Source organism: Mobula hypostoma, chromosome 6 (assembly GCF_963921235.1).
Source record: "Mobula hypostoma chromosome 6, sMobHyp1.1, whole genome shotgun sequence".
Taxonomy (NCBI): domain Eukaryota; kingdom Metazoa; phylum Chordata; class Chondrichthyes; order Myliobatiformes; family Myliobatidae; genus Mobula; species Mobula hypostoma.
In genome coordinates, this window is record NC_086102.1 from 111,000,328 (window position 1) to 111,027,160 (window position 26,833).

The 26,833-nt window shown below is 51.7% G+C and overlaps 1 protein-coding gene across 1 annotated transcript; it reads right to left on the minus strand.

Moving 5' to 3' along the window:
* Window positions 1-4,080: 4,080 nt before the first annotated feature.
* Window positions 4,081-25,660, minus strand: LOC134347622 (acidic phospholipase A2 E-like). The gene is made up of 4 exons (XM_063049990.1): window positions 25,538-25,660; window positions 19,618-19,789; window positions 13,678-13,802; window positions 4,081-4,805 (listed from the first exon to the last, which is right to left on the minus strand). The coding sequence occupies exons 1-4, from the start codon at window positions 25,575-25,577 to the stop codon at window positions 4,678-4,680; spliced, it is 465 nt and encodes a 154-aa protein (XP_062906060.1). The 5' UTR covers window positions 25,578-25,660; the 3' UTR covers window positions 4,081-4,677.
* Window positions 25,661-26,833: the final 1,173 nt, after the last annotated feature.

The following is a 26,833-nucleotide window of genomic DNA, read 5'->3' on the forward strand; positions in this document are numbered from 1 at the left end:
GGTGTGGTTTGGGAGGGGTGGCGAAGATAGGTTTGTGGTTTGGGAAGGAGAAGAGTGAGACTGATTGAGGTGGGCCATTGCATTGGAGTTGAGAGGGAGGGTAGGGGTTGGTGGGGGGGTTATGAGGGGACAGGTTTTGGGGAGGAGGGTGTGGGGTGGGATGCAGGGAGGGACAGAGAGATGAGCAGCATGGGGAGGAATGTGAATGATGGGGAGACAGGGAGGTGGAGTCGAGCAGAAGTGACTGCCTGAGTTACGGGGGTTGGGACTGGGAGAGATGGTGGGTGGGAAGGATGGTGACAGGTAGGTTGGATGAGGGGATGTAGAGTTGCAGAGCTAGTGGGGAGGAGGGGGAGGATGTGGGCTTTTAGTGGATGGAGTGGGAAGATGGGGAGGGGTGAGGAGGGAGAGGAGAAGGAAGATGAGGTGGTAAGTAGATTCTGGTGGGGATGAAAAATAGGATCCGGTAGGTTGGAGGGTAGATTGAGTGAGATGAGGGAGAGGGGCTGGAAGATGAGGGGGGCTTAGTGGATAGAGTGAGGAGATGGGGAGATGTGGTGGAGTCAACGGCTGCATTTGATGGGGGAGGGAGATCAGAGGCTGGGAGATGAAGGGTTTCAGTGGATGGAGTGGGTAGCTGGGGAGGAGGGACATGAAGGGTTTTAGTGGGTGAGGTGGGAAGATGGGTAAATGGGGAAGAAGAAGAGGGGAGGGAGATGTGGTGGGTAGTTCTGGTGGGGATGGGTGATAGGGACTGGTAAGTTGGAGGGTGGGGTTGGGAGAGATGGAGAGGTGGGGTGGAGAGCAAGTGAGTGGATTGGATAAGGGGACAAGGGGTGGGGTTAGATGCAGCATTAATGAGATAGGGGCATAGGAGTGATGGGGTGGGGAGGTGGGAGCTGAGGTTGCGAGAGGAGGATATGGGGAGATTCAGAAGGCAGAGAGGTCGTCAAGGGGTAGAGATATAGGAGGTGGGAATGAGGTTGAGGGGAGGAAAATGGTGGGTTGTGGAGTTGAGGGGGTGGGGAGATGGGGGTCGTGGAGTTGAGGGGGTGGGGAGGTGGGGGTTGTGGAGTTGAGGGGGTGGGGAGATGAGGGTTGTGGAGTTGGCGGGTGGGGAGATGGGGTCGTGGGGTTGAGGGGGTGGGGAGATGGGGGTTGTGGAGTTGATGGGGGTGGGGAGATGGGGGTCGTGGAGTTGTGGGGGTGGGGAGATGGGGGTTGTGGAGTTGAGGGGTTGGGGAGATGAGGGTTGTGGAGTTGGCAGGTGGGGAGATGGGGGTTGTGGAGTTGAGGGTGGGGAGATGGGGGTTGTGGAGTTGAGGGCGTGGGGAGTTGAGGGGATGGGGAGATGGGGGTTGTGGAGCTGGTGGGTGGGGAGATGGGGGTTGTGGAAGGGGTGCAGAGATGGGGGTTGTGGAGGGGGTGGGGAGATGGGGGTTGTGGCGTTGAGGGGATGGGGAGATGGGGGTTGTTGCATTGAGGGGATGGGGAGATGGGGGTTGTGGAGTTGGTGGGTGGGGAGATGGGGGTTGTGGAGTTGAGGGTGGGGAGATGGGGGTTGTGGAGTTGAGGATGGGGAGATGGGGGTTGTGTAGTTGAGGGGATGGGGAGATGGGGGTTGTGGCATTGAGGGGATGGGGAGATGGGGGTTGTGGAGTTGAGGGTGGGGAGATGGGGGTTGTGGAGTTGAGGTCGTGGGGAGATGGGGGTTGTGGAGTTGAGGGCATGGGGAGATGGGTGTTGTGGCATTGAGGGGATGGGGAGATGGGGTTTGTGGAGTTGGGTGGGGAGATGGGGGTTGTGGAGTTGAAGGGTGGGGAGATGGGGGTTGTGGAGCTGGCGGGTGGGGAGATGAGGGTTGTGGCGTTGAAGGGATGGGGAGATGGGGGTTGTGGAGTTGGTGGGTGGGGAGATGGGGGTTGTGGAGTTGAAGGGTGGGGAGATGGGGGTTGTGGAGCTGGCGGGTGGGGAGATGGGGGTTGTGGAGTTGAAGGGATGGGGAGATGGGGGTTGTGGAGTTGGCGGGTGGGGAGATGGGGGTTGTGGAGCTGGTGGGTGGGGAGATGGGGGTTGTGGAGTTGAAGGGATGTGGAGATGGGGGTTGTGGAGTTGGCGGGTGGGGAGATGGGGGTTGTGGAGTTGGCGGGTGGGGAGATGGGGGGTGTGGAGTTGGCGGGTGGGGAGATGGGGGTTGTGGAGTTGAAGGGTGGGGAGATGGGGATTGTGGAGTTGAGGGGATGGGGAGATGGGGGTTGTGGAGTTGGCAGGTGGGAGATGGGGGTTGTGGAGTTGAAGGGTGGGGAGATGGAGGTTGTGGAGTTGAGGGTGGGGAGATGGGGGTTGTGGAGTTTGCGGGTGGGGAGATGAGGGTTGTGGCGTTGAGGGGATGGGGAGATGGGGGTTGTGGAGTTGAGGGTGGGGAGATGGGGGTTGTGGAGTTTGCGGGTGGGGAGATGAGGGTTGTGGCGTTGAGGGGATGGGGAGATGGGGGTTGTGGAGTTTGCGGGTGGGGAGATGAGGGTTGTGGAGTTGGCGGGTGGGGAGATGAGGGTTGTGGCGTTGAGGGGATGGGGAGATGGGGGTTGTGGAGTTGGTGGGTGGGGAGATGGGGGTTGTGGAGTTGAAGGGTGGGGAGATGGGGGTTGTGGAGCTGGTGGGTGGGGAGATGGGGGTTGTGGAGTTGAAGGGATGGGGAGATGGGGGTTGTGGAGTTGGCGGGTGGGGAGATGGGGGTTGTGGAGTTGGCGGGTGGGGAGATGGGGGGTGTGGAGTTGGCGGGTGGAGAGATGGGGGTTGTGGAGTTGAAGGGTGGGGAGATGGGGATTGTGGAGTTGAGGGGATGGGGAGATGGGGGTTGTGGAGTTGGCAGGTGGGGAGATGGGGATTGTGGAGTTGAGGGGATGGGGAGATGGGGGTTGTGGAGTTGGCAGGTGGGAGATGGGGGTTGTGGAGTTGAAGGGGATGGGGAGATGGAGGTTGTGGAGTTGAGGGTGGGGAGATGGGGGTTGTGGAGTTTGCGGGTGGGGAGATGAGGGTTGTGGCGTTGAGGGGATGGGGAGATGGGGGTTGTGGAGTTGAGGGTGGGGAGATGGGGGTTGTGGAGTTGGCGGGTGGGGAGATGAGGGTTGTGGCGTTGAGGGGATGGGGAGATGGGGGTTGTGGAGTTTGCGGGTGGGGAGATGAGGGTTGTGGAGTTGGCGGGTGGGGAGATGAGGGTTGTGGCGTTGAGGGGATGGGGAGATGGGGGTTGTGGAGTTTGAGGGGATGGGGAGATGGGGGTTGTGGAGTTGGCGGGTGGGGAGATGGGGGTTGTGGAGTTTGCGGGTGGGGAGATGAGGGTTGTGGCGTTGAGGGGATGGGGAGATGGGGGTTGTGGAGTTTGCGGGTGGGGAGATGAGGGTTGTGGAGTTGGCGGGTGGGGAGATAAGGGTTGTGGCGTTGAGGGGATGGGGAGATGGGGGTTGTGGAGTTGGTGGGTGGGGAGATGGGGGTTGTGGAGTTGAAGGGTGGGGAGATGGGGGTTGTGGAGCTGGTGGGTGGGGAGATGGGGGTTGTGGAGTTGAAGGGATGGGGAGATGGGGGTTGTGGAGTTGGCGGGTGGGGAGATGGGGGTTGTGGAGTTGGCGGGTGGGGAGATGGGGGGTGTGGAGTTGGCGGGTGGAGAGATGGGGGTTGTGGAGTTGAAGGGTGGGGAGATGGGGATTGTGGAGTTGAGGGGATGGGGAGATGGGGGTTGTGGAGTTGGCAGGTGGGAGATGGGGGTTGTGGAGTTGAAGGGTGGGGAGATGGAGGTTGTGGAGTTGAGGGTGGGGAGATGGGGGTTGTGGAGTTTGTGGGTGGGGAGATGAGGGTTGTGGCGTTGAGGGGATGGGGAGATGGGGGTTGTGGAGTTGAGGGTGGGGAGATGGGGGTTGTGGAGTTTGCGGGTGGGGAGATGAGGGTTGTGGCGTTGAGGGGATGGGGAGATGGGGGTTGTGGAGTTTGCGGGTGGGGAGATGAGGGTTGTGGAGTTGGCGGGTGGGGAGATGGGGGTTGTGGAGTTGGTGGGTGGGGAGATGGGGGTTGTGGAGTTGAAGGGTGGGGAGATGGAGGTTGTGGAGCTGGCGGGTGGGGAGATGGGGGTTGTGGAGTTGAAGGGATGGGGAGATGGGGGTTGTGGAGTTGGCGGGTGGGGAGATGGGGGTTATGGAGTTGGCGGGTGGGGAGATGGAGGTTGTGGAGTTGGCGGGTGGGGAGATGGGGGTTGTGGATTTGAGGGGTGGGGAGATGGGGTTGTGGAGTTGAGGTGGTGGGGAGAGGAGAGAGTATGTAGGAAGAGATGAGGGGTGTGGAGATGGGTTTAGGTGGGGAGTTGAGGAGGGGTATGGAATAAAGAGGGTGGGGAATGGGAAGTGGCGAATAAGTGGAAAGGGAAGTGGAGAATAAGCAGAAGGGGTGCAGATGTGGATGTCGTTGAGGAAGGTGGAGAGATGCAGGTGGGGTTCAATGCAAGGGGTGGTGGGACTGGGATTGGGCTAGATTGTTAAATGTGAGGGAGGATGGGGTCCCGTTGGTGATTCTGACCCTTCCCCCCACCCAGACCTAAACCATCGGGAAACCGTGGCGGTTGAGCAAGACGGACCGGCCTGTGGCAAGAGGGGCTCAGATTGCAGCCTGGGTCCTGTTACGGGGATCTCAGGGCTGACACATCACATCCTTATTGATGCCCCTCATGTCTGCATCGTAGTTGCTCCGGGAGAAGCAGTCGACCAGCTTCTTGTCACAGTCACAGACAGAGCGTGCACAGGTTCCATAGGGGTCAACTGTAGCAGAGAGAGGAGAGGCGTCAGTACAGTCAGCCCACAGCCTGTCTGAGGGACAATACAGTCAGCCCACAGCCTGTCTGAGGAACAATACAGTCAGCCCACAGCCTGTCTGATGGACAATACAGTCAGCCCACAGCCTGTCTGATGGACAATACAGTCAGCCCACAGCCTGTCTGATGGATACAGTCAGCCCACAGCCTGTCTGAGGGACAATACAGTCAGCCCACAGCCTGTCTGATGGATACAGTCAGCCCACAGCCTGTCTGATGGATACAGTCAGCCCACAGCCTGTCTGAGGGACAATACTGTCAGCCCACAGCCTGTCTGAGGGACAATACAGTCAGCCCACAGCCTGTCTGATGGATACAGTCAGCCCACAGCCTGTCTGAGGGACAATACAGTCAGCCCACAGCCTGTCTGGTGGACAATACAGTCAGCCCACAGCCTGTCTGATGGATACAGTCAGCCCACAGCCTGTCTGAGGGACAATACAGTCAGCCCACAGCCTGTCTGATGGACAATACAGTCAGCCCACAGCCTGCCTGATGGATACAGTCAGCCCACAGCCTGTCTGAGGGACAATACAGTCAGCCCACAGCCTGTCTGAGGGACAATACAGTCAGCCTGCAGCCTGTCTGAGGGATACAGTCAGCCTACAGCCTGTCTGAGGGACAATACAGTCAGCCCACAGCCTGTCTGAGGGACAATACAGTCAGCCCACAGCCTGTCTGAGGGACAATACAGTCAGCCCACAGACTATCTGAGGGATACAGACAGCCCACAGCCTGTCTGAGGGATACAGTCAGCCCGCAGCCTGTCTGAGGGACAATACAGTCAGCCCACAGCCTGTCTGAGGGACAATACAGTCAGCCCACAGACTATCTGAGGGATACAGACAGCCCACAGCCTGTCTGAGGGACAATACAGTCAGCCCACAGCCTGTCTGAGGGATACAGACAGCTCACAGCCTGTCTGAGGATACAGTCAGCCCGCATCCTGTCCAAGAGACAATACAGTCAGTCCACAGCCTGTCTGAAGGACAATACAGTCAGCCCACAGCCTGTCTGACAGGGAATCAACTCCCTCACACATTCCCTCGGGAGCCCTTGCTCTCAAAGTAAACGATCTCAAAATCCCTTCACTGGAGGGTCATGGAACATAGAACATGGAGCAACACATACAAAATGCTGGAGGAACAAGCTGGGCAGCATAGGCAGCATCTATGGAAATGAATAAACAGTCATTGTTTCAGGCCAAGACCCTTCATCAGGACTGGAAAGGAAGGGGGAAGGTGCCAGCCCATGATGTTGTGCTGACCTTTTAACCTACTCTAAGGTCAATCTAATCCTCCCCTCCTACACAGCCCTACCATTTTTAAATCATCCATGGGCCTATCTATGAGAGGTGTCTTGATAGAGGTGCACAAAATGACAAGAGGGATAGATCTAGAGGATAGCCAGAGACTTTTTCCCAGGCTGATATGAGGGGGCAAAATTTTAAGATGATTGAGGAAAGTATATGAGGGATGTTAGAGGTAATTCTTTTTTCACAGAGAGTGGTGGGTGTGTGGAACACACCGCAGGGGTGATGGCAGCGACAGATACATTAGGAGCATTTAAAAACTCATATATGGATAATAGAAAAATGGGGGTCTATATAGGAGGGAAGAGTTGGATTGATAGTAGGCTAAAAGGATAGCACAACATCTGAACTGAGTAATATTGTATGTTTACCGTGATGTGGGCGCCAAGTGAGCACAGAGTGCATCCAGAGACCGGGGTGGAGCACACACAGGACCAGTGCGTGGTCAGTGCTGCAGAGGGTGATCCAACTCAGCAGAAGTGGAGTGTTCAGGCAATGATCAGTGTGGGGGACAGGTAGAACGAGAATCCACAGAGTCACTAAACATCGTGATGGGAGATGGGAGCCGTCTGGGGGGAGTGTTGCACAGTGTGTAACATCCTCCTCACCCCTGCTGATGCAGGGAGAAACACTGATCTCAGAATGAGTTAAAAATGAACAGCTCATCGATGTGGAGGCCAAAGGGGACACACAGGAGTCAGGAGCATTTCCTGTCAAGTCCCTTCCTCTAATAGCCGGAAGAATATGATGTGAACTCTGACAAAACCACTAACGGCTCCATCACAGGCACACGCATGACCAGAGTATGAAGGTGACATCAGAAAAGTAGACATCTCTACGCCTGAGACCGTGTTCTGCTGAAATCCAACGACCCTCTGGAATGAGTGAAGGATGGTTACTGACCACATCAGCGGACTGACCCAACCTGGGATGGCCAGTCGGGCGTGAACGTAAAACATAGAACTTAGAACAGTACAGCACAGAGCGGGCGTTTCGGCCCCCAGAGTTGTGTTGAACCAATTTAATAATGGCCACCTAAACAATCCCTTATGCTACACAGGGATCATATCCTTCCATTTCCCTCACATTTGTGTACCTATCTGAGCATGTCTTAAAAGTCCCTAATGTATCTGTCTCTACCACCACCCCAGGCAGCACGTTCCACACACCCACCTCTCTCTGTGTAAAAAATCTTGCCCCTTACACCTCCTTTGAAGTTACCCCCTCTCACTTTAAAGCATGCCCTCTGCTATTAGACATTTCAACTCTGGGGAAAAGAGACTGCCTGTCTATTTTATCTATGCCTCTAAATCCTACAAACCTCTATCAGATCTCCTCTCAGCCTCCACTGCTCCAGAGAAGGCAACCCAGGTTTGTCCAAACTCTTGTTCTAGCCCATGCCATCTAATCCAGGCAGCATCCTGGTGAAGCTCTTCTGCTCCCTCTCCAAAGCCTCCACATCCTTCCTGTAATGAGCTGACCAGAACTGTATCTAATACTCTAGATATGGCCTAACTAGTGCCTTGTGAAGCTACAACATAACTTCCTGACTTTTAAACTCAGTGCTTCGACTAATGCTATGCTTTACAAGCATGTCATATGATTTCTTAACCACACTATCAAACTGTATCCACTTACAGGGAAGTACGAACTTAGACCACAAGATCCCTCTGCTCATCAATATTGTTAAGGGTCATTCCTTTAACAGTCTATTATCTCTTTGCATTTGACCTATCAAGGTGCAACACTTCACATTTGACCAGGTTAATCTCCATTGGCCGTTTCTCCACCCACATATAAAATCCTGTTCTGTTCTTTGCTAGTTGCATCAGCTACCTACACCATCAACCTACATATCACCAGCAAACTTTCTAACCGGACCATCTACGTTTTCATTCAGGTCACTTAGACAGATCACAAACAGCAGAGGTCCTAATCCAGATCCCTGTGGAACACCTCTAATCACAGACGACCAGATAGAATCAGTCCCTTCGACCAAGACTATCTATCTTGTATGGTCAAGACAGTTCTGAAACATGTTTATGATCATACTTAGAACATAGAACAGTACAGCACAGGACACTTGATCACAATGCAGTGCTGACTTTTTAAGTAGATTAGATTATTAGGTTATGAGGACACGCAGTCCTCTTTTATTGTTAATTAGAATCAGAATCAGTTTTACTATCACTGACATACAGTATGTCATAACTGATTTATTTTCCCTCTCAACCCCACTTTCCCGCCTTCTCCCTGTAACCTTTACACCCTGAATAATCAAGAACCTCTGCTTCAAATATACTCAATTGTTTAGCCTCCACAGCAGACTTTGTCAATCAATTCCACATATTCGCTTTCCACAGCAGACTTTGTCAATCAATTCCACAAATTCACCATACTCTGACTAAAGAAATTCCTCCTCATCACTGGTCTAAGGGGATGTCTCTATTCTGAGGCTGTGCCTTCTAGTCCTAGACTCTCCCACTATTGGAAATATCTCTCCATGTCCACTCTATCTTGATCTTTCAATATTCAATGTTTCAATGAGCTCCCTCCTCGTTTTTCTGAACTCCAGTGAGTACAATCCCAGAGCCATCAAGTGGTTTCATTCCTGGGGTCATTCTTGTGAACCTCATTTGGATCCTCTCCAATGCCAACACATCTCAGCGGGCAGGGGGAACAGCCAGAGGTTGTGGCACCAATAACTTGGGCAAAAAAGGAGAAGAGGTTCTACGCAGTGAGTATATAGATTTAGGAAAGAGGCCGAAGAGAAGGACTTTTCTTCAGTATTTACCAAGGAAAAGGATATGGAGGACCAGGAGATCAGTGCTGAGTGTATAAATATGTTAGGACATTTAGACGTCAAGGAGGAAGTGTTGGATTAAGGTGGATAAGACCCCAGGACCTGAGGGGATTTACTCCAGGTTATTGAAGGAGGCAAGAGATGAGATTACTGAACCCTTGACCAGTATCTTCATGTCCTCTCTAGCCACAAGTGAGGTCTCAGAGGACTAGCGAGTGGCTAATGTTGGACCTCTGTTTAAGAAGGGAACAAGGGAAAGCCCTGGGAACTATAGACCGGTGTGTCTCGCATCATTTGTAGGGATATTGCTGGAGAAAATCCTTAGGGATAGAATATATGAGCATTTGGAAACCCATGGAATAATTAGGGAGAGCCAGCATGGCTTTGTGTGTGGCAGATCATGCCTTACCAACTTGATTGAATTTTTTTGATGAGTTAATGAGAGAGATTGATGAGGGTAGGGCAGACAATGTTGTCTATATGGATTTTAGTAAGATGTTAGACGAAATCCCTCATGGGAGGCTAATCCAGAGGATTAAGGTGCATGGAGTCCATTGGGAATTAACTGTTTGGATACAGAACTGCCTTGCGCATAGAAGACAGAGGGTAGTGGTTGGGGACTTATTCAAGCTGGGGGTCAGTAATTAATGAAGTTCCACAGGAATCTGTGCTGGGACCTCTGCTGTTTGTGATGTATATAAATGACCTGGATAATACCAACATTGGTGGAGTTGTGGATAGTTTAGAAAGCTGGCAAAGAATACAGCGTGATATAGATCAGTTGCAGATATCGGCAGAGAGAAGGCAGATGGAGTTTAACAGAGATGAATGTGAGGTGTTGCGCCTCGGTAGGGCAAATGTAAGGAGACAGTATAGTGTTAAGGGCAAAATCCATACAGTGTTGCTGAGCAGAGAGATCTTGGGATCCAAGTTTATAGCTCCATGGAAGTGGCTACACAGCTCGATAAGATGGTTAAGAAGGATTATGGAATGCTTGCTTTTAGTAGTTGAGACATTGAGTTCAAAAGTCAGGAAGTTATGTTGCAGCTTTATAAAACTCTGGTTAAGCCTCATCCGGAGTATTGCATACGGTTCTGGTCACGCCACAATAGGAAGGACGTTGAGGCTTTGGAGAGGGAGCAGAAGAGGTTTACCAGGATGCTGCTTGGTTTAGAGGGCATGTGCTATCATGAGAAGCTGGACAAACTTGGGTGGTTTTCTCTGGAGAGCTGGAGCCTAAGGGGAGATTTGATTGAGGTTTACAAGATTATGTGAGGCACAGATAGAGTGGACAGAGAGTGTCTGTTTACCAGGGTTGAAATGTCTAATACCAGAGGGCATGCACTGAAGGTGAGAGGGGGTAGGGTCAAGGGGGATGTGAGGGGTACGTTTTTTTACTCAGAGTGTGCTGGATGCCTGGAATGTGCTGCCTGGTATGGTGGGAGAGGCGAACACATTAGAGTCTTCAGAGATGTCTGGATAGGCACATGGATGTGAGGAAGATGGAGGGATACAGACATGGTGTAGGTTAGAGAGATTAGTACTTGGTGTTTCCGATTTGCTTTTAAACTGGTTCGGCACAACACTGTGGGCCAAATGGCTGTTCCTGTGCTGTACTGTTCTGTCTTTTCTTAGATATGGGGCTCAAAACTGCTCACAGTACACCAAGTGTGGTCTAACCAATGCCTTATAAAGCCTCAGCATCCTTGCTTTTAATTTCTAGTCCCAACAAAATGAATTCTAACATTATATTTGCCTTCCCTGTTACCGACTCAACCTGCATGTTAATCTTCAAGGAATCCTGCTCTTGGACTCCCAACTCCCAAGCACCTCTGATTTCTGAATTCGCCCCCTTTTAGAAAATAGTCTCCATCTTTTGGTAAGACGGCAAAGCGATTACACGCGGCAGCCTCTCGAGGGCCAACCAAAGGTGCTGTTCTCTTGTTAAATGTGTTTTTATACACAGTAAGACTGCTCTTGACTCCAAGAACTACATGTACAGCAGGTCTACTGCATCAGTGGACTGTTCACTGTTTGGAGCAGCCGGCTACGGTGGTCCAGGGAAGGCAAGTCAGCCCGTCAGACCAAGAGAGTTGGGCCGGGCTGTCGGGCTGCAGGAAGAGCTGGTTTAAGTTTGGAAGAACTGACCTGTGTGCAGACCATGCTGCCACTGCGACTCGGAGGCACTAGATCTGACGCCTTCATGTTGGATCAAAGTTGGCGTGTAGTGAAACCGTGAGCGACTGGCTTGGAATTTTCTTTTGTGAATGTGAGACCCTGCTGGACACTGATTACCACAGAGCTGCTTCCTTGTTTAGTGGCGAGGCAGCAGTGACACCTCAGTTGTAGTGAGGACTTGGCCACAAGTCACAGGCTTGTGTGGTAGCGTGGCATTCGGCTCCGTCGGTGGGGGGGGGCGCGTGGAGAGGGGTGGCCGCTCCTGTTGGTGCTGCCCTCCAGTGTTGGATCAGTGGAATTACAGATTGGACTTCTGGAAACAATCACTTTGCAGGGCATTGCTCAGGGTCTTGGGCTAAAATTGGGTTTTCTTACATAACTATGTTCTTTATTTTCCCTTTCTCACTATTTCGCCACTCTCGCCACAATGGAGGGGAGGAGAAGATGGCGTATTTGTGAAGTAGGATGCCGTGCACAATCCTGATTTGATAGAGCCAGCTGTGAGAAGCATGGAGGAACATCTGGAGAAACTTCTGAAATGCCTGCTTTGCTGCTGCTGCTACTGTGCGATCAGAATCTCCGGAGGGGAAGGCCCCAAATCCTCAGCTTTGCCTATTGCCAGTTGCCGGGACCAGGGTCGAAGCACTCAGCAGAGATGGTGCTCGGTGCTCGGTGTTGGAGGGCTGGTCGGAGGCTCGAAATTTTTGGATGGACTCAAGAGTCGGCTGTGGTCGGGTGCTTCCAGGATGCTGCATCAGCAAGTTTGCGGCGCTGGAAGCGCATGGCAGGGAGAGTTTTTCTACCTTCTCCATCTGCGTGCGATGATGGGACTTTCGAGAGACTTTGAGACTTTTTTTACTGTGCCCATGGTCTGTTCTTATCAAATCACAGTATTGCTTTGCACTGTTGTAACTATATGTTATAATTATGTGGTCTTTGTCAGTTTTTCAGTCTTGTGTTTCTGTGATATCACACCGGAGGAACATTGCATCATTTCTTAATGCATGCATTACTAAATGACAATAAAAGAGGACTGCGTGTCCTCATAATCTAATCTAATCTAATCTAATTTTGAATGTGCATGTATGTTTTAGCACCTTGGCCCCAGAGGATCGCTCTCATTCGGCTGTATCCATGAATGACAATTAAACTTGATTTGATTTGTTATTTTTGATCTTTATTCCTTTTACCAAAATGCACGGCCATACACTTCCAAACACTATACTCCATCTGCCACATCTTTGCCCATTCTCCACATCTGTCTAAGTCATTCTGCAGACTCCCTGCTTCCTCAACACCACCTGCCTTTCCATCTGTCTTTGTAATGTCTGCAAACTTGGCGCCTAAGCCATCATTCTATCATCAAAATCATTGACATATAATGTGAAAGGAAGCAGTCTCAACACCAGTCCCAGTGGAACACCACTAGTCACCGGCAGCCAACCCGATAAGGCCCCCCTTATTCCCATTCCTTGCCTCCAGCAAGTCAGCCAGACTTCTGTCCATGCTAGAATCTTTCCTGTAATACCATGGGCTCCTATCTTGTTCAGCAGCCTCATGTGCAATATCTTATCAAAGGCCTGCCAAGAATCTAAGTAAACAACATCCAATAATACTCCTTTGTCTATCCTGCCTGTTATTCCCTCAAAGAATTCCAACAGATTTGTCAAGCAAAATTTCCCCTTAAGGAAACCATGCTTTGGCCTATTTTATCATGTGTCTCCAAGTACTCTGAAACCTCATCCTTAATAGTGGACTCCAACATCTTCCCAACCACTGATGTCAAGCTAACTGGCCTATTATTTCCTTCCTCTGCCTCCCATCCTTGTTAAAGAGTGGAGTGACATTTGCAATTTTCCAGTCCTCTGGAACTATTTCATAATCTGGTGACTCTTGAAAGGTCATTACTAATGCCTCCACAGTCTCTTCAGCTACCTCGTTCAGAACCCTGGGGTGCAGTCCTCCTGGTTCAGGTTGCTGTCTAGTGTACCTTCAAAGCTTACAGCTTCCTAAGTTCCTTCTCCTTAGCAATAGCGACTACACTCACTTCTGCTCCATGACACCCTCGAATTTCTGTCATACTGCTGGTGTCTTCCACAATGAAGACTAATGCAAAATAATTCCTGGGTTTCTCTGCCACTTCCTCCCCCCATTACTACCCCTCCAGCATCATTTCCAGGGGTCTGATATCCACTCTCACCTCCCTTTCACTCTTTATGTATCTGAAAAAGGTTTTGGTATCCTCTTTTATATTATTGGTAACCCACGGGTGTGTAACGCACAGGTATGTAACACATTGGTGTACAACACGCAAAAGCATAACGTGGAAGTTTGTAATGGGCAGGTGTGTAACCCACAGTTGTGTAATTCTTTGGTGTATAGCACACAGATGCACAATGTGTGGGGGTGTAACGAATGGGTTTATGCAGTCAGTAGGAAGTTGGAACAGGCATTTTGCCTGCTCAGGGACAGAATCCCGGATGCATTGATTTCTGTGAATGATCCTCGGCTGGAGTCTGCACTTACCACAGGTGAGGGACTGCTCACGTCCACAGATCCACGTGTAGTGGGTCCAGTAGGGGTAATGATACCAGCGACAGCCACCTTTGGACTCTAGCTTCCCGTAGCAAATATCATGTAGACGGCAACAACTGGGAGAAACAGAGACACAGGGAGCGTTGAGATGTGCAGGGACTGACAGGCAGTGTAGGGATCCGCAGAGTGTGTCAGGCAGTGCAGGGTGTGTTGATCAACAACAACACTAGCAGCTGGACCACTGAGGGGCTGTTCAACCCTCCCACCACACCCCCCAAAACACGTCCATCTGCTCCTTCGTTTATTTAACTCTCATTTTACCTGATCCTGCCCTCAGCACAGCCACTCCCCAATGATTCTTATCACCCTGATCTTCCCCAGACCACAATCTACATATGGTGGCGGGAGGAGAAGATGGCGGCATGACGCAGCGCGAGCGGCCTCTCCGGTGAAATGATATCGTATTTGTTAAATAGGGGGCCGTGCACAGTTCTGATTTGATGGAGACAGACGTGAGAAGCACGGAAGAACGTCTGGAGAAATTTCTGAAATGCCCGGTTCGCTGCCGCTGCTACTGTGCGATCGAGAATCTCTGGAGGGAAGGCCCCAAATCCTCGACTTTGCCTGTTGCTGGCGGCCAGAGCTGGGGTTGAAGCGCTCGGCAGAGATGGTGCTCGGTGCTCGGTGTCAGAGGGCTGGTCGGAGGCTCGAAATTTTCGGACGACTCAGAGTCGGACTGTGGTTGGGTGCTTCCAGAATGCTGCATCGGCAAGTTTGCAGTGCTAGAAGCTCATGGCAGGGAGAGTTTCTCCCTTCTACCGTCTGCGTGACATCATGGGACCTTTGAGAGACTTTGAACATTTTTACCGTGCCCATGGCCTGTTCTTCATCAAGTTATGGTATTGCTTGCACTGTTGTAACGATATGTCATAATTATGTGGTTTTTGTCAGTTTTTCAGTCTTGGTCTGTCCTGTGTTTCTGTGATATCACACCGGAGGAACATTGCATCATTTCTTAATGCATGCATTACTAAATGACAATAAAAGAGGACTGCGTGTCCTCATAATCTAATCTAGTCTAATCTAATCACTAGGGGATGGCCACAGAGGCAGAGACCGATTTGAGAAGATGGCTTATGAGGACAGGCTGAGTGAGCTGGGGCTTTTCTCTTTGGAGTGAAGGAGGATGAGGGGTGACTTGATAGAGGTGTACAAGATGATAAGGGGCATGGATAGAGTGGACAGCCAGAGACTTTTTCCCACGGAAGCAATACGAGGGGGCATAATTTTCAGGTGATTGGAGGGAAGCATGGGGGTGGGGGTAGGGGGGATGTCAAAAGCAAGGTTTTTACAGATAGTGGTGGGGTGTGGAACACCCTGCCAGGGGTGGTGGTAGAGGCAGATACATTAGGGAAATTTAAGAAACTTTTTGATAGACATGTGGGTGATAGAATATTGGACAATTACGTGGGAAGGAAGGGTTCGATTAATTTTGGAGTAGGTTAAAAGGTTGGCACAATATCATGGGCCAAAGGGCCCATACTGGGCTATAACGTTCTATGTATTGATGGTCTCAGCTGAAACGGCGACTCTTTATTCTTTTCCCTTGATGCTGCCTGACTTGCTGAGTTCCTCCAGCATTTTGTGTGTGCTACTCTACGTTCTATGTTCATCCCACCAGCTACGGTTGAGCCAGCTTTTACAAAGGTTCACTGTGACTCTGTTCCTGTGCTCTGTCTCTGACATTTCACTCCCTTACCCCGCCTATCCCGTCACTTTCAATGAACTCTGCTCACACCCCCATTCTTTGTACACCGCCTTACCTTTTCCCTGTGACCACAGTTTGTACTGCAAGGGACTAGGGAGCATCAGCAAATGCAGGAATAGTCAATACAGGGAGGTAAAGTTCCTGGTCGTAGAGGTCATTGCTCAGACTTAGTTCCTGTTTAGGTCGTAGGGATGGTTTTGGGAACAGAGAGGGGAGTTAGGATTTAGGGACAGGGAAGCGGGGGAGTTAGAGGTTAGGCCTCCACTCTGCGCTTCAAGGTCTGCAATGGGGACATGTGGCAAGGGATATTGGTAGATGTTGGTCAGTGGATGAGGCCTACATAGGCCGAGGGCTTCTGGCCCACTGGATCAGTGAGCACCCCGCCGCCAGTCCTGGGACCGGATGGCCATGTGAGGGCTGGTGAGACCCAAGGTATGCGAGTCGGAGAGTCCAGAGTTTGAGGCCTGGAGTTCGGTGTCCCAATACCAAAGATCGAAAGTTGATCAGAAGTTGAGGCCCGATGGCCGAAACTCTGGGCCTGTGATATCTGGGGCACGATATCCGTGAGTCGCGAGTCTACTGGAGACTAGAGGTTTGGAGGGATGTCCTGGGGTTGGGGGATCACCTGTGTGTGGGGGGTTGCGTGAGGGGGGGGTGTGGGAAGGAGGAAAGGGGTTCGTTTTGCTGTAGTTGCTTGTTGGGTTCAGTTGTTCTGCTGAATATTGTGGACATGCATTGTAGGTGCCAGAATGTGTGGCCACACTTGTGGGCTGTGCCCAGCACACCCTCTCACTCTGTAGGTCGTTGACAGAAATGACACATTTCACAGTGTGTGTTGATGTACATTTGTCAAATAAACCTGATCCTGAATCTATAACGTGTCAGTCAGTGCTCTGAGTTAGGGAACGTCTGTCAATGCAATGATTAAGGGAGCATCACTCAATTCAAAAATAAAAGGACCATTAATGAAAGGGACTATCACTCAATGCAACGAGTAAGGGAGCAGCGCTCATTAAGTGGGACTATCACTCATGGACAGGGGCAAGGGATCATCCCTAAATCCAAGGAGTGAAGAACCATCCCAATGCAAGGAGAAGAGGGACCATCACTCAATGCAAGGAGAAGAGGGACCATCACTCAATGCAAGGAGAAGAGGGACCATCACTCAACGTAAGGAGTGAGTGTCAGCCAATTAAGCAACACAGAGATTTTGCAGTTGCTGGAAATCCAGAGCAACACATACAAAATGCTGGTTGAACTTAGCAAGTCAGGCAGCATCTATGGAGGGGAACAAACAGTCAATACAGAGAACCTCTCAAGGGACTAGGGAATGTCCATCAATATAGGGTAAAGAAATGTTTGTCAATACTGGAAGCGAAGGAGAGTGCCAATGCAGGAAGATTTAGAATGTCATTCATAGCAGGGAGCTGGGGAGTGGCCATCATTGAGGGAGAGTAGGGAGCGTCCATCAATGTAGGCAATGCAGCGAATTGTCAGAACATGCAGCTGGGAAAATTCGGGCAAGAGTAGTTCAGTTAACCTGTGCTCCCAGAGTCGAGAGCAGATTGTTCACGCTTCAGGGTCTGGTCTGGCAACTACCGGCCAGGCCATTACAGGATACACCATTACAGGGCAGGATGTTACAGCACAGGTAATCACTGGAGAGTCCATTACAGGACTGGTGATGCGCATTGGGTCTGGACCCTTTAGGACTGGGGGCTGGGGAATTAGCCGGTCCAACAAGGGTGTGGCTCTGATGAGCAGAGGATAAGAACTATGGAAGTTAAATGAGGATAGGACAGGAGTAGGCCACTCGGCCCCACAGTCCTGCCCACCATTCAATGTGATCCCGCCTGATCTGCCTCACCCGGGCCTCACCTCACGTTCTGTGCCACGTCCCCGCCCCCTCAATCCCCTGATCTGTCAAGAATGTCTCCCCCTCCCCCAGTGATCTGTTCTCCTTAACCCTCCAGAGCAGAACATTCCGGAGGTTCCCCACTCAACATTAGGAAATTTAGATCAGATATTTAGAGGGAACTCAGTCGGGGGAGGCTTGGTATGGGAACTGCTTTGCCCCCAACTGTACAGGGTTGTGGATGCTGCTCAGCATGTCACAGCAGAAAGGCTCCCCTCTATGGACTCTGTCTGCATTTCTGGCTGAATCAATAAAGCAGCCAGCAGAATCGAAGACCCCACCCACCCCGGACAATCTCTCTTCCCCCCCTCCCATCGGGCAGAAGATACAAAAACCTGAAAGCACATACTACCAGGCTCTAACCTGCTATTATAAGACTGTTGTACCGTTCCCTACTATGATGAGATGGACTCTTGACCTCATAATCTACCTCGTTATGATAGACTCATAGTACAGAAACAGGCCCTTTGGCCCATCTAGTCCATGCAAACTGTTATTCTGCCTTGTCCCATTGATCTGCACATGGACCATAATCGCCTTCCGTAGCCCTCTCAACCACGCAGTTACCCAGGTTTCTCTTAAATGTTACAATTGAACCCATATCCACCATTTCCACTGGCAGCTCGTTCCACACTCCCATCATCCTCTGAGTGAAGAAGTTTCCTCCCAGATTTTCCTTAAACATTTCACCTTTCAACTTTAGCCTATGACCTCTAGCTCCAGTCTCACCCAACCTCAGTTAAAAAAGGCTGTTTGCATTTACCCGATATATATCCCTTTTTACCTCTATCAAATCTCCCCTCATTCTCCTACACTTCAGAGAATAAAGTCCTATCTTGCACCTTATTGTCAGCCTGCACTGCACTTTCGCTGAGGCTGTTACACTTTATTCTGCACTCTTATTTTTATTCTCTTGTTCTACCTCAATACAATGTGTAAGGATTTGATATTTGGTATATGCGGGAGGAGAGAGAGCAGCGCGCTGCGCGCGCGCAGCCCTCCAGTGAAAAATGATGTCGTATCCGTTAAATAGGAGCCGTGGACAATTCTGATTTGATGGAGACGGACGTGAAAGCACAGAGGAACATCCAGAGAAATTTCTGAAACACTCGTTCTCTGCTGTCGTTACTGCGTGGTCGGGAATCTTTCGGAGGGAAGGCCTCAAAATCCTTGGATTTGCCAGCTGTTGGTGACTGAGATGGAGGTCGAATCGCTCGGATAGAGATGGCGCTCAGTACTCGGAATCGGAGAGCTGATCAGAGCTCGAAGTTTTCGGATGAGTCAGAGTCGGACCGTGGTCTGGTATAGCAGGGAGAGTTTTTCTTCCTTCTCCCGTCTGCGTGAGATGTGGGACATTTGAGAGACTTTGAACTTTTGCTGTGCTCATGGACTTCGTCATCAAGTTATGGTATTGTTGCACTGTTGTAACTACAAACGTTTGTATATGTTATAATTATGTGGTTTTGTTAGTTTTTTTCAGTCTTGGTCTGTCCTGTGTTTTGTGATATCACACCGGAGGAAATATTGTATCATTTCTTAATGCATACATTACTAAATGACAATAAAAAGAGGACTGCGTGTCTTCATAATCTATCTATATCTGTAGGAATGGTTTGCAAGACAAGGTTTTCACAGTATCTCAGTACATGTGACAACAACAAACCATTTCTAATTCCAGAGCTTGTGGAAGGCCCCAGAAAGTTTCTTGGCGTTAGGAGCTCAGGGGCAGGAGACTGGAACCCTGTGTTCCCCTGGGCTCCTTCTGTGCCTTCACCCCAGGGTGCTGCAACAACTCCTCCTGGGAGCTAACACTCCATCTCTCAGCACAAACACCCTCTTCCCTCTCCAAAACCACCCAACTGGGTGCCACGGTGGTGTAGCAGTTAGCATGATGATATAACAGCCTGGAGTGTTGGAGTTCGGAGATCAATTCCAGCTTACTCCATCAGGAGTTTATACATCCTTCCCATGAGCATGTTGGTTTCCTCCCTGTGCTCCAGTTTCCTACCGCAGTGTTACGACGTACTGGTTAATAGATTAATTGCTCATTGCAAATTGTCCCACATTGGTGCTAAGTTTAAATAAGGGTTACTGGGCAGTGCAACTTGAAGGGCCTATTCCATGTTGTATCTTTAAATAAAACAAATATATCCAACTCTCTTCCAAACGTCCACAGATTGTGGGGCAGTGTGGTGAAGGGAGCAGAGGTGTGAGGAGGTGTCAAGGGCAGGGTGCGCCCGTCCCTCACCTGTCTACGGCGTCAAGGGGCTGACCATGACCGCCAAAGCCGCAGTAACAGCCGTAGTCAAAGTAGTCGAGCCACGTGAGCCAGCGGCCTTCACCCACTCCACATTCGATCATGTTCCCCAGCTGGTCCAGGTGACGCTTCAAACGGCCCCCACCTACGGGCAGTACCAGACCTGCGGGCACAGACAGTCGGGTCACTGACAGTCAGCAGGGAGGGGACAGAGGGATGTGGAGAGGGGTGAGGATGTGGAGAGGGGTACAGAGGGAAGGGTGAGAGATGTGGAGGGGGCAGAAAGAGGGGTGAGGGATGTGAAGGGGGGACAAAGGGAGGGGTGAGGGATGTGGGGGGGACAGAGGGAGGGGTGAGGGATGTGCAGAGGGACAGAGGGAGGGGTGAGGGATGTGGAGGGGGACAGAGGGAGGGGTGAGGGATGTGGAGGGGGGACAGAGGGAGGGGTGAGGGATGTGGAGGGGGACAGAGGGAGGGGTGAGGGATGTGGAGAGGAGAAAAAGGAGAGAGAGTGGGAGGGAGGGGGGAGAAGGGGAGGGAGAGGGGGAGAATGAGAGGGAGGGAGGGAGAGTGGGATGTGGAGAGAGAGGGGGTCAGAGAGAGGGTGGGGGAGTTTGGAGGAGAGGGAGAGGAAGACGGAGAGGGAGAGGAAGGGTAGTAGGAGGTAGAGATGGGGTCTGGGAGATGGAGGGTAGTTGGGACAGGGTGGAGAAGGGGAAAGGATGGACTAGGGAGAAGGGTGGAAGAGGGAGATTGTGGAAGATAAAGGGAAAAGGAGGGAGAGATGCAAGGAAAGAGGAAAACAGAAGAAGCAGAGCTGATGAAAGAGGTAGAAAAGTCTGAGGGAAAAGGAGGGAGGGAGTGGGAAGGAGGGAGAAGGGTGGGGAGAGAGGGAGGTAGAGCAGAGATGAGGAGGAACATCTTTGGCCCGGGGCTGGTGAATCTGTGAGTCTCAGTGCCATGGGAGCTGTGGAGACGAAATCACTGGGTATGTTTGAAGTGAGATTGATAGATTCTTGATTAGTCAGGGTGTCAAAGGTCATGGAGAGAAGGCAGGGGAATGGGGTTGAGACGGATAATAAATCAGCCACGATGGAATGGCAGAGCAGACTCGATGGGCTGGATTGCCTTATTCTGCTCCTACACCTTATGGTCTTATGATCGAGGGACAGAGAAAGAGAAGGAGGAGACAGATAGTAGGAAAGGGAGGGACAGAAGGACAAAAACATCTGAGCAAGGGTGGGAGAGAGGGAGGCAATGAGGAGAGAGGGGAACAGACAGATACGAGGGGGAAAGTGTGGCATGTGGAGAATGAATGGGATAGTCAGGGATGAAGGGAGGGCAGAGTGAATCAGAGACAGACAGCCTGAGCTCTGGGGTGGGGAAGAGAGAACGAGAGACAGATAGAGGCAGAGAGGGAGAGAGAGACAGACAGACAGACAGACACAGACGGAGAGAGACACAGAGAGACAGAGAGAGAGAGGGAGCCAGAGAGAGACAGACAGAGAGAGGGAGCGAGAGAGAGACAGACAGAGAGAGGGAGCGAGAGAGAGAGACAGAGAGACAGCCGAAAGCAGAGATGGAGTGATATTAGTGGGAGAGGGGGAGATGGAGAAACATGGAGATGGAATCTCAAGGTGGTATATGGAGGCGTATATATATTTTGATAATACATGAACTTTGAACATACAGTATACACACACAGACACACAGAGGAGAGCCCCAGAGAGCGGGGGATGGAGAGACTAGGACAGAGAAAGTAAGTGAATTAGGGAGAAACAGAGGATGAAAGAGAGAGAGTGGGTAGATGAACAGAGTGAGAGGGAGTGAGGAGGAGGGGGCTGAGGGTAATCATTTCAGCAGTAATCTCAGATTAGTCTCAGATCCCGTCCCTCCTTCCTGCACAGACCCGGCAAAGTTGGGCTTGTTTCACTCTCCCGCTGACTCAGCAAAGCTCCTCCGTTCAGCTGACTCGGCAACCTTTCTCCAATCCGCCTGATTTGCCAGGAGCAGTTTAACCCCATCCTGCCCGCGGCCGGGCGCTGTCACAGTAAACTGTGCCCGACCTGTTCGGGGAGAATTCCACAGTCAGCGGGACCTGTCAATGCTTGCCCTGTCCGAGGAGCCGGCTGTGAGGGGAGTTGGGGCTGATATGATACTGTGAGGCGTGTTGCTGAAGTTCAGGGGTGGGCCGGGGTCCCAGAGAGCGGGTCAACCACCGTGCAGCATTCCTGAGACACTGTTGCAACCCAGCAAATAGAACAGTCTAAAGCGTGGTCAAGATGGGCTGAATGGCCTTATTTTGTGTCCGAGATTTCTTTGATTCCATGATCAATAAATTCAGGATGCAGTGAGAATTCCTGGACAGCCCCGTGCAAACCCACCACCTCTACCAGCTGGAAGAACAAGGGCAGTGAAGCACGGGGAACACCGCCTCTGGGAGTTTCCTCCAAGCTACTCACCATCGTGACTTGGAAATATATCGCCAATCCTTCACTGTCACTGGGTCAAACCAGGGAACTCCCTTCCTAACAGCTCTGTGGGAGTACCTACATCTCTGGGATGGCAGCGGTCAAAGAAGGCAGCTCACCACCAACTTCTCCAGGGGCAACTAGTGAAGGGCAATTAAATCCAACACACACAAAATGCTGGAGAAACGCAGCAGGTAAGGCAGCATCCACGAGGGGAATAAGCAGTCAATCTTTCGGGCTGGGTACCTTCATATGGACTGAAAAGGAAGGGGGCTGAAGCCAGATTACAAAGATGGGGGGAGGGGAAGGAGGACGAGCTGGCAGGTGACAGGTGAGACTAGGTGAGGGGGAAGGCAGGTTAGTGAGGGAGGGGAGACGAAGTGAGGAGCTGGAGGGGGGAATAGGTGGAGAGGGTGAAGCACTGAAGATGAAGGAATCTGATAGAGGAGAGTGGAACATGGGAGAGAGGAAAGGAGGGGATGGGCCGGTGAGGAATAATGAAGGGATGAGGGGGAATTAGAATGTGAAATGGAAAGTGGCAGGAGGGAGTAATTACTACTGTGAGAGAGAGTCAGAGCGAGCGAGGGAGGCTGTGTGTGTGTGTGTGTGTGTGTGTGAGAGAATCACAGTGTGGTAGAGCAGTACAGAGTACAGAGAAGCAGAGGTTCACAGTGAGGTACAGGAGTTTAGGGTATGGAGAGGAGAGGTTCATAGTGAGGTAGAGGAGTATAGAGTGTGGAGAGGAGAGGTTCACAGTGAGGTACAGGAGTTTAGGGTGTGGAGAGGAGAGGTTCATAGTGAGGTAGAGGAGTATAGAGTGTGGAGAGGAGAGGTTCACAGTGAGGTACAGGAGTGTAGAGTGTGGAGAGGAGAGGTTCACAGTGAGGTACAGGAGTGTAGAGTGTGGAGAGGAGAGGTTCACAGTGAGGTAGAGGAGTGTAGGGTTGATAGAGGAGAGATTCACAGTGAGGGAGAGGAGTGTAGGGTGCGGTGAGGAGAGGTTCACAGTGAGGTAGAGGAGTGTAGGGTGCGGAGAGGAGAGATTCACAGTGAGGTAGAGGACTGTAGGGTGAGGAGAGGTTCACAGTGAGGTACAGGAGTGTAGGTTGCGGAGAGGAGAGATTCACAGAGACGAAGAGGAATGAAGATTGCCGAGAAGCAGAGGTTCACGGTGAGGTAGGGGAGTGAAGAGTGCAGAGAAAGAGATTCACAGTGAGGTGTGGGGTGCAGAGAAACAGGTTCACAGTGAGGTAGGGGAGTGAAGAGTGTGGAGAATCAGAGGTTCACAGTGTGGTACAGGATTGTAGCGAGTGGCAAGTAGAGAATCACAGTGAGAAAGAGCAGCGCAGAGTACAGAGACGTAGAGGATCACAGTGAGATCGGCAGTGAAGAGTGCGGAGAAGTGGAGGATCCCAATGAGGTACAGGAGTGGAGACGTAGAGGATCACAATGAGGTAGGGAATGAAGAGTGCAGAGAAGCGGAGGATCACAGTGAGGTACAGGAGTGTAGAGTGTGGAGAGGAGAGGTTCACAGTGAGGTACGGGAGTGTAGGGTGCGGAGAGGAGAGGTTCACAGTGAGGTACAGGAGTGTAGGTTGCAGAGAGGAGAGGTTCACAGTGAGGTACAGGAGTGTAGGGTGTGGAGAAGAGAGGTTCACAGTAAGGTACAGGAGTGTAGGGTGTGGAGAGGAGAGATTCACAGTGAGGTACAGGAGTGTAGGGTGCGGTGAGGAGAGATTCACAGTGAGGTACAGGAGTGTAGGGTGCGGTGAGGAGAGTTTCACAGTGAGGTACAGGAGTGTAGGTTGCGGGGAGGAGAGGTTCACAATGAGGTACGGGAGTGTAGGGTGTGGGGAGGAGAGATTCACAGTGAGGTACAGGAGTGTAGGGTGTGCAGAGGAGAAGTTCACAGTGAGGTACGGGAGTGTAGGGTGCGGAGAGGAGAGTTTCACAGTGAGGTACAGGAGTGTAGGTTGCGGGGAGGAGAGGTTCACAGTGAGCTACAGGAGTGTAGAGTGTGGAGAGGAGAGTTTCACAGTGAGGTACAGCAGTGTAGAGTGTGGATAGGAGAGGTTCACAGTGAGGTACAGCAGTGTAGAGTGTGGAGAGGAAGGATTCACAGTGAGGTACAGGAGTGTAGGGTGCGGAGAGGAGAGGTTCACAGTGAGGTACAGGAGTGTAGGGTGCGGGGAGGAGAGTTTCACAGCGAGGTACAGGAGTGTAGGGTGTGCAGAGGAGAGGCTCACAGTGAGGTACAGGAGTGTAGGGTGCAGAGAAGAGAGGTTCTCAGTGAGGTACAGGAGTGTAGTGTGTGGAGAGGAGAGGTTCACAATGAGGTAGAGGAGTGTAGAGTGTGGAGAGGAGAGGTTCACAATGAGGTACAGGAGTGTAGGGTGCGGAGAGGAGAGGTTCACAGTGAGGTACAGCAGTGTAGGGTGCAGAGAGGAGAGGTTCACAGTGAGGTACAGGAGTGTAGGGTGCGGAGAGGAGAGGTTCACAGTGAGGTACAGCAGTGTAGGGTGCGGAGAGGAGAGGTTCACAGTGAGGTACAGCAGTGTAGGGTGCAGAGAGGAGAGGTTCACAGTGAGGTACAGGAGTGTAGGGTGCGGAGAGGAGAGGTTCACAGTGAGGTACAGGAGTGTAGGGTGCGGAGAGGAGAGGTTCACAGTGAGGTAGAGGAGTGTAGGGTGCGGTGAGGAGAGATTCACAGTGAGGTAGAGGAGTGTAGGGTGCGGTGAGGAGAGGTTGACAGTGAAGTACAGGAGTGTAGGTTGCGGAGAGGAGAGATTCACAGAGACGAAGAGGAATGAAGATTGCCGAGAAGCAGAGGTTCACGGTGAGGTAGGGGAGTGAAGAGTGTGGAGAATCAGAGGTTCACAGTGTGGTACAGGAATGTAGCGAGTGGCAAGTAGAGAATCACAGTGAGAAAGAGCAGCGCAGAGTACAGAGACGTAGAGGATCACAGTGAGATCGGCAGTGAAGAGTGCGGAGAAGCGGAGGATCCCAGTGAGGTACAGGAGTGGAGACGTAGAGGATCACAGTGAGGTAGGGAGTGAAGAGTGCAGAGAAGCGGAGGATCACAGTGAGGTACAGGAGTGGAAACGTAGAGGATCACAGTGAGGTAGGGAATGAAGAGTGCAGAGAAGCGGAGGATCACAGTGAGGTACAGGAGTGGAGAGTGCAGAGAAGCGGAGGATCACAGTGAGGTACAGGAGTGGAGAGTGCAGAGAAGCGGAGGATCACAGTGAGGTACAGGAGTGGAGAGTGCAGAGAAGCGGAGGATCACAGTGAGGTACAGGAGTGGAGAGTGCAGAGAAGCGGAGGATCACAGTGAGGTACAGGAGTGGAGACCTAGTGCAGGACTGAGCCCTGTGATGCAGCAATAACCAACTGTGTACGTCAGTAAACCAGGCTTGCCCAAGAAAATCTGTTCACGTTACCATGGAGAACGGAGAGCGTGAGCAGGCAGCCAGCCTTCATGATTCCAGAGTGATGGACGGATGGGTGCTGATGCAGATTCTGAGAGCTGTAGTCCCTGTGGCCAGCCGCTCACAACCCCGGCAACAATGCTCCAACAACAGACTACAAATCCCAGGCTGCCAGTCCGTGCAATAACCTTCTCCCTGGCAACCATGGCAACCACCCTCGTTGTCGACCCAGACTCATGAGGTGAGGAGTGAGGAATGTGCAGTGGCCATAAAATCATGCTGGGTCCCAGCTGGGGCAGGCGGCGTGCTAGGACCTGTGAGAGGTGCAGTCACACACACCTCTTTGATCCCTTCACCTGCTGACAGAGACACAACCTCATCCCAATATGGGAACCACACGCTAATTCCAGTTCACAAAGGACAGGGACAGCTCCCCTACACAGTCCCATCACACACTCCCAGGGTTAGACACAGAGAGAAACTCCCTCCAGACGAACCTATCACACACTCCCAGGGTCAGACACAGAGTGAAGCTCCCTCTACACCAACCCATCACACACTCCCAGGGTCAGACACAGAGTGAAGCTCCCTCTACACCGTCCCATCACACACTCCCAGGGTCAGACACAGAGTGAAGCTCCCTCTACACCAACCCATCACACACTCCCAGGGTCAGACACAGAGTGAAGCTCCCTCTACACCAACCCATCACACACTCCCAGGGTCAGACACAGAGTGAATCTCCCTCTACACCATCCCATCACACACTCCCAGGGTCAGACACAGAGTGAAGCTCCCTCTACACCAACCCATCACACACTCCCAGGGTCAGACACAGAGTGAATCTCCCTCTACACCATCCCATCACACACTCCCAGGGTCAGAACAGAGTGAAACTACCTCGACACTGTCCCATCACACACTCCAGGGGCCAGATACAGAGTGAAGCTCCCTCTACACTGTTCCATCACACACTCCCAGGGTCAGACACAGAGTGAAGCTCCCTCCACACCATCCCATTACATACTCCCAGGGTCAGACACAGAGTAATGCTCCCACGACAGTGTCCCATCTCATACACTCCAGAGGTCAGACGCAGAGTGAAACCACCTCTACACCCTCCCATCAAACACTCTAAGGGTCAGACATCGAGGGAAGCTCCCTCCACAACCCCCCATCACACACTCCCAGAGTCAGACACAGAATGAAGCTCCCTCTACACTGTCCCATCACACACTCCCAGGGTCAGACACAGAGTGAAACTACCTCTACACCATCCCATCACACACTCCCAGGTTCAGACTCAAA

Excerpts from the sequence above, each read along its gene's own strand:
- LOC134347622 (XM_063049990.1), bottom strand. The coding sequence starts at position 25,577 with ATGAAGGCTGGCTGCCTGCTCACGCTCTCCGTTCTCCATG. Across the intron at positions 13,803-19,617 it reads CCCCTTGACGCCGTAGACAG|TTGTTGCCGTCTACATGATA; the intron begins GTGAGGGACGGG and ends TGTTTCTCCCAG. Across the intron at positions 4,806-13,677 it reads TGAGCAGTCCCTCACCTGTG|TTGACCCCTATGGAACCTGT; the intron begins GTAAGTGCAGAC and ends TCTCTGCTACAG.